Source organism: Nomascus leucogenys, chromosome 9, assembly GCF_006542625.1.
Source record: "Nomascus leucogenys isolate Asia chromosome 9, Asia_NLE_v1, whole genome shotgun sequence".
NCBI lineage: Eukaryota > Metazoa > Chordata > Mammalia > Primates > Hylobatidae > Nomascus > Nomascus leucogenys.
The window spans coordinates 6537283-6552016 of NC_044389.1; the positions used below are offsets into that span (position 1 = coordinate 6537283).

The window sequence follows — 14734 nt, forward strand, 5'->3', positions numbered from 1 at the left end:
CTCAATAGAAATAGACCCAAAAATGACATAAGTGATGGAATTAGGGTAGACATTAAAATAGCTGTTACAAAAAACACTATGCTACATAGACTCAAGAAGGTAGAATAAATCAGGAACGCAGTGCTAGAAATGAAAAATATAAAATATAAAAAATATAAATAGATATAAAAATATTAAAAAAGAACACAAATAGAATTACTAAATATAAGAAACACAATAGAAATGGAAAATAAACTGATGGGATTAAAAGCAGATTATACACTGCAAGAGAAAAGTATCAGTGAACTTGAAGACACAGCAATAGAAACTATCAAAATAAAATGAGAGAGAAAAAAGGGCATGAAAAAATAGTAAGACAGCAGCTGTGAACTATAAGACAGTACGAAGTAGTCAAAAATACCTGTAATTGGAGCCCCAGAAAACAAGAAGGCAGATGGAGAGAATAGAAAAAAAAAAAAAGTATTCAAAATAATAATGGCCAATTTTCCAAATCTGATTAAAATAAACTTAGAGATCCAAGAATCTCAATAAACCTCAAGCAGAAAAAAAGATAAACCATTTCAAGGCATACTATTATTCATTTGGTTAAAAATTAGTGAAAAATAGAAAAATCTTAAAAGCAGTGCAAAAAAACAGAGGAACAAGGATTGATAGAACACTTTTCATCGGAATCTGCAATCCAGAAGATAATGGAGTGACATCTTTTAAACACTAAATGAAAATCACTGTCAACCAAAAATTCTATTCCAAGCAAAATTATCTTTTAAAAATGAGGGAAAAATAAAGACTTTTTCAGACCAAAAAATTCACTATAAAATTCACTACAAAGGGAACTATACAACAAGAAATATTAAAAAGAGTTCTTCCAGAAGAAAAATGATACCAGATGAAAACATGGATAGACATCCAACAAATGAAAAGTGACAGAAATGGTTATTACATGTGTAAAAGAAATTTGTCATTATTAATTCGAGATACACTAGACTAGAGTAAAAATATCAAAAACATATTATGGAGTTTATAACATATAAAAACAAAACATAAGACAACAAAACTTAAAAGACTGGAGGAAATGGGCATGGAAGTATAGTGCAGTAAAGTTTTTACACATTAGTATAATTTTATTGCATGTAGATAAACCAATAGTAAAGATAAAATCATAATACTTGATTAATCTCAAAGAAAGCAGACATAAAGAAGAAAACAGAAGAGGAAAACTACCAAGATGGTAGATTTAAACCCCACCATATCAATAATTACAATACATGTAAATGCTCTAAGCACTCCCATTGAAACAGTTTGTCAAACTGGATTCAAAACAACCAATATAAAAGCAAACAAGGAAACAAAAAACTACAACAGAAAGACAACTAGGACATTTATTTAAAAGTAAATAAACTTTTTTTTTAAGAGTCTTGCTCTATTGCCCAGGCTGGAATGCAGTGGTACAATCATAGCTCACTGCAGCCTGAAACTCCAGGGCTCAAGTGACCCTCCCGCCTCATATTCTCGAAGTACTGAGATTTACAAGTGTGAGCCACCATGGCCGGCCAAGAAACTCACTTTAAATATGAAGTCCCAGGAAGAATAAAAATGGAAAGGAAAAAAAAGGAAAAACATATGCCTTACAAACACTAGGACCAAAGAAAAGTACAAATGGCTACACTATTCTCAGACACAAAAGCCTGCAGAACAAGGAAGATGACCAGAGTTAGGAAGAGACATATTTCATAACAACATTGTCTATTGGCAAGGCTGTGGGGAAGCAGACACTCTTACATACTGCTAGTGAGAATGTAAAGTGGTATAACCATTATGGATAGGAACACAGTAACACCTAGCAAAATTGGACATGCATTTACTCTTCTATTTCTAAGAACTGCTCCCAAAGATAACTCTCAAAAAACACAAAAGGCGCAAATACAAAGCTATTCACTGCAAGACTGTAATACTGAACACAACCCAATGTCCATAAATAATGAACTGGTTAAATAAATTATGATACAGCCACACAATAAATGGGGATCTCTCTATATTTAAATGAGATAACTGCCAGTGCATGCCATTAAAGAGAAAAAAGGTGAAGAAAAGTGTATATAGTTTATCTTATTCATTTATCAAATTGCATACATATGCAGACAGATATGTGCACGGAAGGGGGCTTTTTTTTTTTAAGTTTATCTATGGGGAAGAAAGGAATAGGTTAGAGGATTGAGGAACAGATGCTGGACTTCCTGAAATTTATCTTGCTTCCTTTAGATATGTTTAAAGCCATTTAACATTTCATATAATTAAAAAGCAAAATTAAATTTTAAAAGAGCAACCTCTCAAAAAGAATGAAACAAATGAACAAGGATATGTATCCATGTGCTAGCATAACCACCCAAAGAATTATTATTCCAAATAACTTTAAAACGGGAATTTGACTGCAGATCTCTCATATGATACATGCTAAACAAAAAAAGAGAACTAGCTAAAAAAGTAAATGACTACTTTTAGGAATCATATTGGTGGTGCTACTGCTATCATGAGACTGCTATGGATGTATTATGGGATAAAGCAATTGAGTTATTATGTAATATTATAGTGTTGTTATCCTGTGCCATCAGGGAAAAAAGAGATATAAATGTAAAATTGAAGTTCAGTAAAAACCATGTAATCCTGAATTTGAACTGGAAGTATCCGTATAAACAAACATGAATTTCATCTTTCAAAAAAGGTATGTCTACTGAATTATCATAGAGTCATGACTTATACATTAGCAATTAGTACCCACAGGACTCGTGTTGTGATTTCTTAATACCATTCCCATTAAAGGGAACCAGAGCCCCTCGGAGACTGGCCAATTTCAGGTCTGGGGCAGAACAAGTACCAGATGGTCCTGGAATATCCTGTCATAAAAGATAGCGAAGAAATTACAGAGATTATTGGGATTGTTCCAAAGGACTCAGGGACTAACTTGAAGAGGCTTCCAAGATTATACACGGGATAATCTGGGCATCAATGCATGCAATCACTATAACTGACTGAAACACAAATATGTGTAAACCCATTATGATTGTTTTAAAAACAACACTCAACTGGTCACCTTTGGAGGACACTAGTCCTTTTTATTTTGAATACTACTAAATAACATTCAAAAAAATCAAGCATTTATTCTGCCTTTCCTAAAAAAATATAACACTGGGAAACCAAAGAATCGGTAAGAATTTGCTTTTTACAAAAGTATTCAGCTAGGAAATGAAGAAGAGTGACAATAAGAATATCAAGACTGACAACTAATATCAACAGCTGCAAACATCATAAACAGAGAGATGGCCAGCTATTATGAGCCTCCTGACAGGAAAGCATACCAATCTTATAAAATAGTCCTGTAAAAATAAAAAAGTTGAACCAGAATCCATTCAGGTCTCTGGATTCAACCATCATTTTAGAGAAAATAAAGAAATATGGCCAGGCACAGTGGCTCACATCTGTAATCCCAGAACTGTGGGAGGCTGAGGTGGACAGATTGCTGGAGCCCAAGAGTTCGAGACCAGACTGGACAACAAGGTGAAACTCCGTCTCTACAAAACAACATAAAAATTAGCCAGGCATGGTGACATGTGCTTGTAGTACCAGCTACTTGGGAGGCTGGGTGGGAGGATTGCTTGAACCAGGAGATCAAGGCTGCAGTGAGCTGTGATCGCACCACTGCACTCTAGCCTGGGCAACAGAGCAAGACCCAGTCGCAAAAAACCAAAACAAACAACAAAGAAGAACCTATCAAATTATGTCTAAGGGATAAAATTAGCAAAAATCAGTCTATGGGAAACTCTTCAAGAGAAACAACCTGATTCCTACTGCAAGCGGAGTGAGAGCTAAAGAGAAAGCCCACAAGAAACAAGATACTTAAAAGACACAGCAACCAATCACAATGTATAAATCTTACTTGCATCCTGAATCAAACAATTTTTGAGGAGGAAGGGTGGCTTGAGCCCAGGAATTTGAGACCAGTCTGGGCAACATAACGAGACTCCATCTCTACAAAAAGTTTAAAAAAAAAATTAGCTGGATGTGGTGTCTGTGGTTCCAACTACTGAGAGGCTGAGGTGGGATGGTCACTTGAGCCCAGAAGTTCAAGGCCACAGTGAGCTACGATCTCACTACTGCACTCCAGCCTGGGCAACAGAGCGAGACCCTGACACAAACAACAACAAGAACACATTTTTTGACAAAACCAATTGGACATTAACTTATTAGTGTTAACTGTGTTTGGGATAAAGATATACAGATGAAATGACAATATCTGGGATTTGCCTTCAAATGTAAGAGGAACAAGGGAGCGTATGGAGGCACAGAAAAAATAAAGCTGGCTATAAGTTTATTCATTGTTAAAGCTGGTTGGTGAATACCTGGGGATTTGTATTCTCCCTACTTCTGTATATGTTTGAAAATTTCAATAATAAAACGTGGAATAAAATTAGTATAACTAAAACACTAATCTTTTAGTCTATGGTTTGTGGTTTCTTTGTGAAATAAAAGATTATTATTCTGTGGTTACTTCAGTAACTAAACTTCATAGATAAGACCTATCTTCTCATAAATCAGATTTGATAATGCAAACACCTGTAATCTAAGAGAAAAATTATTGTTCACACTAGCAGCAAGTTTAGCTGAGATTTTTCAAGATAGTTATGTGAAACTTTTAGTTCATCCAATGTTTTACATACTCACTTATTTTAAAAGAAAACAAACTGAAACAATGAACATAAAGAAAAAACAATTTTAAGAATTCTGCAGTACTAAGTCAATGAAAATAAAGAACCACCTATGCTGACTGCTTTTCCTATTAAAAAGAATTTCTTATTCCCCCATTAAATTGACTTTCGACCTTCGAGTTCAAGTTTTTTCCTTGATAACAATCATACCAATATAGAAAACGAAAAATACATTCAAATTGAAAAATACATGAAAACCCTAAAGAAAAAACTCAGCATATCACTACCCTGAAACAATACTGTCAACATTTTGGTGAACACTCCTAAAATTTCTCTAGACATATTATTATACAGACATTAATAAGTAAGGATATAAAATACACAGTATTTGGAAACACTTTTTTCAACCAACAATGTGTATAGAACCTCATTTGTCAAATATTGCTAAGCACTATTCTTTTTAACAGTCACATAGCTCTCAGTGTATGTACAGTGTATGGCTATACCAAAACTAATCTCATACTGATAAGCATTTTAGATTTAAAAATTTTAAAAAACACCTTAACAACAATACCATGAATATCCCTGTGCTGGCTGTTTACATACTGTCTCTGAGCTTTAAACCTATCCTTTCATAATCTGCTCAGAGATCCTGAAGCTGTAAATCTGCAAGGAGCTGGTTTCCTATTAATTTCTTTCACTACAAGACACTAGAGCTTCTTAAGGCGTTCTGAGCAGTAGTTTCACTGCTCCCCACCAACAGCCAGGTCACGCTATACTTTGGCAGTCTGTTGGGTGATACTGACAGGGCTCCTCCACCTCTTAACGTTACTTCTTCCCAATTATCCCACCAGCTCTAGAGGTAGTAGCTGCTTCCACCAATTTGTATCTCTGAATTACCAATGCAATATTTTTCTCTTTTGTCCTTTAAACATCTGTATTAATTTGTTTAAAATACAGTCATGCATCACTTAATAGGGATACATTCTGAGAAATGCATCACTGGATGATTTCATTGTTGTGAGAACATCATAGAGTATACTTACATAACCCTAGATGGTATAGCCTACTACACACCATATGACCTATTGCTCCTAGACTACAAACTTGTACTACATATTACGGTACTGAATACGATATGCAATTATAACACAGTGGAAAATATTTGTATATCTAAACATAGAAAAGGTACTGAAAAAAATATGGTATAAAAGATAAAACTTGTACCCCTGTGTAATGCAGCTCCATCATAATCTTACGAGACCACCACATACATCTGGTCTATCATTAACCAATGCACCACTATGCAGTACATGACTTTATACCTAGTATAGTTTCTGTTTCTCTGACTGAACCCTGAGCTATATGATAGATTATATGCACATCTTTTCTAATTATCTCTGGGATAAGTTCCTGAAAGTGCAGAGTCAAAAACTATACACATTTTAAGTTTGCATATATTACCACATTACCAACCTAGAAGCATAGCATCATTTTATACTCCCACCAAGACAGCATTGTTGGAATGCTAACTAATACTGGTTGCATCACATAATTGCTTTTATTTGTATTTCCTTGATTACATAAGCATCTTTTCATGATTTGGAAGGCTGACAGGACTTCCTGCTTATAAATTTCCTGTTCATTCTCTCTGCTAGTATTCTACTATAAGATTTATATTTGTTATTCCTTCATTAAGAATCTTTAATACATTGCAGCCAGACACAGTGGCTCACACCTGTAATACCAACATTTTGGGAGGCCAAGGCGGGCAGATCACTTAAGGCCAGGAAATAGAGACCAGCCCGGCCCACATGACGAAATCCGGTCTCTACTAAAAATACAAACAAAAAAAAATTGCCAGAGGTGGTGGCACACGCCTGTAATCCCAGCTATTTGGGTGGCCGAGGCACAAAAATTGCTAGAACCTGGGAGGCAGATGTTGCAGTGAGCCAAGAGATCAAGCCACTACACTCCAGCCTGGGAGACAGAGTGAAACCCTGTCTCAAAAAAAAAAAAAGGGGGGGGGGGTCTTTATACATTGCAGGTATTAACCTTTCTAACTAATATATACTGAAGATCGTTTTCCAGCGTATCATTTGTGTTTCCAACTTATTTCATGATTTCGGCTTTTATCTAAATAGTGGTTCCTCACCCCCACTAAAATAAAAGGGCAGAGACTTAGCCTGTCCTCTTTATTACAATGTCCTCGACACCCAGAACCGTACTGTACACCTAGAACCGTACCATACACAGTGGGGCAGGGAGTGGGGGGTAACCCATAGATTTTTTTGCAACAAGTGAATTTTTTAAAAATAATACAGTGTAGGCCAGGCATGGTGGCTCATGCCTGTAATCCCAACACTTTGGGAGGCCAAGCTAGGCAGATCACCTGAGCCCAGGAGATCAAGACCAGTGTGGGCAGCATGGCAAAACCCCGTCTCTACAACAAATACAAAATTTAGACAAGCATGGTGGCATATGCCTGTAGACACAACTACTTGGGAGGCTGAGGTCGGGGGACTGATTGAGCCCAGGAAGTTGAGGCTGCAGTGAGCCATGACTGAGCCACTGCACTCCAGTCTGGGTAACAGAGCAAGATCCTATCTCAACAAAATAATAATAGTAATAATAATGATAATCCAACCCATCAATATTTCATTCATGACTTGGTATAAGTGTCCCTTCCTCTACAAACAAGGAAGTTATATTATAAAAATATACTGGTTACTAGTACTTTGATTAATCCATGTTATATACTTAAAGCAAATCCATGTTATACACTTAATGCAACAATTTGTCTTTGATTCTTCTGGAATATATGTAAAATCAAAGTAAGCAGTCCATTTTCCTTTCAAAACTGCTTGCTAATTATTTACCAGGTAACCTACCTTTTCCTGACCAATGTATTTGTTAAGTATTATATCCCCCCATCCACCATTATTACAGCATTGCAAATTTCTTGTACACTTTACTTCTAGGTCTTCTGATGTTTACTCCCATAATAATGTAAATGATTGTTGGTTATATACAGAAAACTTTGGATTTTTATATACTCATTTTGGCTACCCCATTTTGAGTAGTTTTTCAGTTGATTCTCCTGGATTTTCCAAGAAAAATGAAAGCTTCTTCCTTTCCCACACTTGTATTTCTTATTTTATATTCTTATGTAATTACACTAGCTAATGCTTCCAAAACAATGTTAAACAATAGCAGAGATAGTGTGGTTTCTCATCTTGTTCCTGCTTTTACTGGGAATGCTACTGGTGTTTTACATGATGCTGCCCATTGGTTTGAGAGATATTAATTATGTTATGAAGGTACAGATTCCTATCTTATTAGATTTAATTAGAAACAGATTGATTTTTTTGGCCAGGCACGGTGGCTCACACCTCTAATCCCAGTACTTTGGGAGGCCGAGGTGGGCGGATCACGAGGTCAGGAGATTGAGAGCATCCTGGCTAACATAGTGAAACCCTGTCTCTATTAAAAATACAAAAAATTAGCCAGGCGTGGTGGCGGGCGCCTGTAGTCCCAGCTACTCGGGAGGCTGAGGCAGGAGAATGGTGTGAACCTGGGAGGCGGAGCTTGCAGTGAGCCGAGATCGTGCCACTGCCCTCCAGCCTGGGTGACACAGCAAGACTCTGTCTCAAAAAAAAAAAAAAAAATTCAGAAGCCCTTTCAGCATCTATCAAAAATGATCTATTGTATACCCTTTCCCTACTTACATAATAAATTATAAACATAAATAGTAGGCTTACTAATATTATACCAACCCTCTCTGTATACTCCTAAAATTAACCATGTTTGGCCACAATATATTCTCATTTTATTATTTAAATTCTCTTTTTGCTAACATCTTACTTATACAAAAATCACATCTTAGTAAGATTTGTCTTAGGGTTTTTTGGGGGGGGTGGGGAGGATATCTTTTACTAGGTTTTAGTATTCATGTTAGTTATCCTGGCTGTAAAGAAAATGAGTGCTTTCTTTTCTATACTCTGAACAATTAATTAGAATTCCTGGTTTCTTATAGATTTGCAATATCTCCCTCAAGACACAACTTAATGCTGGTGCTTTTATTAGCGAATAATGTTTCAATTTTTTTATAACTAGAGTCTGTTAGGTTTTTGTCTTTCCTTGTCTTGAACTTACATCATTCTTAAAAATCCAGGTTTTCAAATACATTTACATAGCCATATCTAAAAGTTAAATAATTAGAGTAAAATGACAGGCAAAGACAAATCAGAGATATACAAACAAAAAGAAAACAAAATCTAGATTTAGAGGGCATAGCAAAACTGAATTCCAGACGGAAAAGCATACAACTAGGTAGACAGGGTAACCTCATGATAAAAAAGGGGTGGTACATTTACTGAATCCTGTATACTTAAGTATATCCTTCATTTGCCCCTACTTAAAAATAGCTAGGGCTGCCTAGGAAATTCTTTAGTTATACTGTTTTTTCCATCACAACTCTCCAGCTGTTGAATCATTAACTTCAGAAATTGTATGTGGTTTGAAAAGTAGTCAGCCAGCTTCATTATTTTCCACTGCACTGACCTAACTATGTTGCGGGAAGTCAGGGACCCCAAACAGAGGGACCAGTTGAAGCCATGGCAGAAGAACGTGGATTGTAAAGATTTCATGGACATTTATTAGTTCCCCAAATTAATACTCTTGTAATTTCTTACGCCTGTCTTTACTGCAATCTCTAAACATAAATCGTAAAGATTTCATGGACACTTATCACTTCCCCAATCAATACCCTTGTGATTTCCTATGTCTGTCTTTACTTTAATCTCTTAATCCTGTCAGCTGAGGAGGATGTATATTGCCTCAGGACCATGTGATAATTGCATTAACTACACACATTGTATAGCATGTGTGTTTGAGCAATATGAAATGTGGGCACCTTGAAAAAAGAACAGGATAACAGCAACTGTTCAGGGAATAAGAGAGATAACCTTAAACTCTGCCCGCTGGTGACCCAGGCAGAACAGAGCCATATTTCTCTTCTTTCAAAAGCAAATGGGAGAAATATTGCTGAATTCTTTTTCTCAGCATGGAACATCTCTGAGAAAGAGAATACGCGCCTGGAGGTATAGGCTTATAAACAGCCCCCCCCAGGTGCACCTGTCTCTTATGGTTGAGGCTGCAGAGATGAAATAGACTCCGTCTCCCATAGCGCTCCCAGGCTTATTAGGAAGAGGAAATTCCCGCCTAATAAATTTTGCTCAGACTGGTTGATCTCAAAACCCTGTCTCCTGATAAGATGTTATCAATGACAATGGTACCCGAAACTTCATTAGCAATTTTAATTTCACCTCGGTCCTGTGGTCCTGTGATCTCACCCTGCCTCTACTTGCCTTGTGATATTCTATTACCCTGTTAAGTACTTGATGTCTGTCACCCACACCTATTCACACACTCCCTCTCCTTTTGAAAATCTCTAATAAAAACTTGCTGGTTTTTGTGGCTTGTAGGGCATTATGGATCCTACCAATGTGTGATGTCTCCCCTGGATGCCCAGCTTTAAAATTTCTCTCTTTTGTACTCTGTCCCTTTATTTCTCAAGCCGGCTGATGCTTAGGAAAAGTAGAAAAGAACCTACGTGATTATCAGGGCAGGTCCCCCGATATAACTAGTTTTTCTTCGTATTTGTGAAATCAGTTTTGCAATCCCTGAAAATTTAGCAAACTGCACCAGTATATTTTCCAAAAATGAGTCTTCATCTCCAGATTCATATTTTAAATCATTCAAAACAAATTTTTATTATTATTCTCTTGAATATTTTCCACTTCCCATTATTCTACTGTCTTCTCCAAAAATGTCAATTATGGTTTTTCACTATCTGCAATTCATTCCCTTTAACTCCATTTTTTTCTCTCCAATTTCTCCATATTCTATGCAGATTTCCTCAAGCCAAATCTCTAGCTTACTAATTCCATCTTCCACATTGTTTATTCTGCTTCTTGCTACTTATATTAAATTATATTCTATAGTCAATATCCTTAGTTCTTTTTCATGTATTACTTCATTTTTGTTATCTTTTTTCTCTCATGTCATTTGCTGTTTACCTTCCTTGGCAGCTTAAATAACTGTCTAAGACAGTTATTTAAATATTGCTTATCAGTTACTTTGGAATGCTAAGATATTTACATAGGTTTTGTGTTTGTTAACTTGCTTATCTGTATTCTGTTCATTCATCTTTGAGTAAGAAAAATTCTCTCTGGCTTTGCTATTTAAACAAAAGTATAGTTAGCATCTCCCAGATGACTGAACACTTCTTTAAAAAATTAACATCAAAGCTCCCAACTCAGGCTACAGTTGCTTCATCACCTAGCTAAGTAGCATAGGAATGGAAGTTAGGACTAAAGGTAGTAAGTCCTTTTTCTCTGTGTAATTTATCTCCAAATTTGCTAAAACTCTTACAAGGATAACAACCAGTCACTTGAGCTATGGGTACATCACATGCTATGACAGGATCCTCAGTTTTGGTACATCTAACTACGTTTAGGAGAGTCAGACTCCTGAGAGACTAGCTGAGACACAATGGAACTCATATAACTCATCGTTATGGAACCCCATAACTCATCATCATTTTTTGTTTAATGGGTTAAGCGTATAATTTTCTTCTGTTCCTGTAAAGTCGGTAAAAAGATATTTCCTTCATGATTTTCCTTAGTCTTACCTCATCACTAAACTTTGCTCTTCCTGGTAAACAGGTTGACCTAAAGAAAAATACTATGACCACAAAGCCTATTCTTTAGTCCTAGTACAGCTAAAATCAGGTTTTCTTTCTTTCTCTTAAAGTGTGTCCATACAGCAATATCCTCCCTCTAAATTAGCAAATAATAGGACACTTACAGTACACTGCCAATACATATCCCTTGTCAGTGTTCTCACTTTCAATACAGTCTTAATGGCACATCTGGTGCCAATTCTGTCCAGTTTGTGGTAGCTTTACTTAGATACATTTTTCTTTAGGTTCTTTTTAATTATTTTCATGAATTCAAGGGAAGACAGTTTAATCAACATTCTCTTAACTATATTATTTTTCCTCAAAATCAACTCACCCAATTTAATAATTTAAAACATTAAATCTACAGACACAGTTTATCTCCTGGAAGAAATTATTATGAGTTATTTCATCAAGAACAGTGTGTGCACACTGTAGGAATTCAGTATCAGCTGAGTTAATTCTCCTCATGAGAAGTATCTTAAATATATTCAGTATATAAATCAAATATTTTAAATACTTCAGTTCCATATTAAAGCAATACATTTTAAAATGCTCCATGTACATTTTAAAATGTCCACCTTTTGACCCTGTTCTTGTGGTTCTACAAATATATCAAACCATGTTTCTTTAAAATATAAAAGTTACTAGGGAAAAACAATCTAGAATGAAAATAATAAAACCTCCAGGGAATAAGCCAGATTTGAACTTTGTCGATGCTCTAATTAGAAAAGAAACTGCTGTAATGGATATCACACCATAGGCACTGGAGCCAAACAGGCCTAAATTCAAATCCTGGCTCTGTCACTTGCTAGCTATATGACCTGGATCCATTTACCACTGAACATTAGATGCCTCATTTGGAAAACTAGGATAATAACCGCACTTCACTGAATTGTTACAATGTTTAAATGAGACAGTATAATAAGTGGGCATTCAGCAAATGATATATTGTTATATACACTTTATACATAATGTGTGTGTATGTATATGTATTACATATGTGTGTGCAACAAATACACACATACACATACATACAACCAAACTCTCATCTCTGATCTGACTAGGAGAGCCATAGCACCACCCAAAGGGAAGCTTATGCTCTGGGATTACTTAAAAATTAGAAGTCAAGGCCAGGCGTGGTGGCTCACGCCTGTAATCCCAGCACTTTGGGAGGCGGAAGCGGGCAGATCACTTGAGGCCAGGGGTTGGAGCCCAGCCTGGTCAACATGGTGAAGCCCCGTCTCTATTAAAAATACAAAAATTAGCCAGATGTGGTGGTGCAGGCCTGTAATTCAGGAGGCTGAGGCAGGAGAATCGCTTGAACCTGGGAGGTGAAGGTTGCAGTGAGCTGAGATCACACCACACTACACTCCAGCGTGGGCAACAGAGTGAGGCTCCATCTCAAAAAAAAAAAAAAAAAAAAAAAAAAAAAAAAAAAAAAAAAAGACAAAGAAAATAGTAATAATGCCTTTGTTCTATTTATCAGCAGTTTCTAGAATTAAGTACACATGAACAGAAAGGAATAACAAAAATTATATCTGAAACTCTAATTGCGAGCTAGCTTTACTCTCAGTCTCTTTCTAAGGAAAAGACCCATAGGCAATTCTTCTCCATATAAAAGCATGGTACCCCAGTCACAACTAACCAGACTAATAGGTAAGCCAGAAGTGATGAGGTAGAGGTGAAAGCAACCACCTATGACTATGCCAGTATTAGAACCACCTGTTCCATCTTCTCTCCAAGAACTAGAAGAAGAGATATACATAGAGAAGTAAGCAGTGCCATGTAAGAAATGAAGATTTATTCTTCTGATTATAAAATCTTGAAATATGATTATCCCAGGATAACAGCTCAATTTGCAATTATGGGAAATACTGGAACACAGAAAAAAATGCACTGCTGTTAAGGTAAGTATTCCATGCTTCTCTACTTCCCTGTGTCAATTAAAGTACTGCTTCTGAATTTTTTTTGTTTCAGTACCCTAAATCACAGAGGAAACTAAAGAATATCATGGATAGTCCTGATGAAATTCCTTTGAAATTTCCCATCATACCTTAAATTCATATGAATTGTGTATTCTATGCCATAATATACCAGGGACTATCTAACTGATGCATCAGAAAGATATGCCATGTTTATCCCCCACATTCATGCATCTTCTAAAATACCAATCAACCCTTTCTCCCAGGAAAGGAGAATCTAAACTGAACATTACAGACTTAGGATAACCTAGACAGTTTTTCCTCAAAACCTGAAAGATTCCAATTATTACATAAATCAAGAAATAATTATGTTTCTGATGTCCAGAATATTTCTGAAAATAAACTCAACTCACGATCTGATGTGTGGAAAATCCTCTTCAATTTTGCTTCCTGTGTTTTTGAAAATTTGTAGTGCAGCTTCTGCTACTTTTTCATCATCCATTTTCAGACAAGCCAGTAATGATTCAAACGTTTCAGCAGAATGAAATGAGATGGGATGTGTAAATGAGAGTACCTATAAAATGAATCATAAAAATGATTTGTAAAACTTTTTCATCTTTATAATACAAATTCAAAATATTACATATTAGAAATACTATAAATCAAAGTCAATTAAAAAAAATTATGTTAACCAAAATCTGAGAGCACTATAAATAAAATTTAAAACATACTCAACTATGTAACGGAAATGTTCTTCTGTAGGAAGATCATATGAGATAATGAAGTAATTTCTTCCAAAATTAAATTACATGTTAATATAATTTTAGTCAAAATAATTTAGATTTTGATTATTGTTCAAGTTTTTTGGTGGAGAATGAGAGGAGAAAAGGGGACATGACGAGAGAATTTAACAAAACATCTCTCATCTTCTCAATAAACATCATTAGCAGAGACTGAATAAGAAGAGAATAAACTAGACTGACCAGATAGTAAAGAAGTCTATAAAGTTCCAATGTCCAAATCACAATGGTACGAACATTAGAATAATCATGAAACAGAAAATGTAAGGCAGTAAGTAGACTCTAGAATATATAAAAAATTACATTATATAAATTGTAAGCGATTACAAAGAAGTCAACAGAAAATAAATAGTCCTGGGAAAACTGAATAGCTATTGGGAGAAAATCAAATTAGACCCCTCACCCCCACAACACACTTTCAAAATAAATTTCAGATGGGTTGTGTTTAAGATTTTAAAAAACAAAAACAACAAAAACCCTCTGTACAAGATAGGGTTTTTTAAAGCATAAAATAAACAAAAGGAATCAAATGTGGAATGTAAAAAAACAGCAGGCAGCAGAAAAATA

General features: G+C 35.6%; 1 protein-coding gene across 7 annotated transcripts in view; it reads right to left on the bottom strand.

The window, feature by feature from the left end:
* Positions 1-14734, bottom strand: part of PDS5B (PDS5 cohesin associated factor B) — a 190877-nt gene that overhangs the window by 49921 nt on the left and 126222 nt on the right. For all 7 annotated transcript variants that reach the window (XM_012502078.2, XM_030818548.1, XM_030818550.1 and 4 more), the window contains exon 19: positions 13781-13941. In XM_012502078.2, the coding sequence (XP_012357532.1) occupies positions 13781-13941 (161 nt within the window). The remainder of the gene's footprint in view (positions 1-13780; positions 13942-14734) is intronic.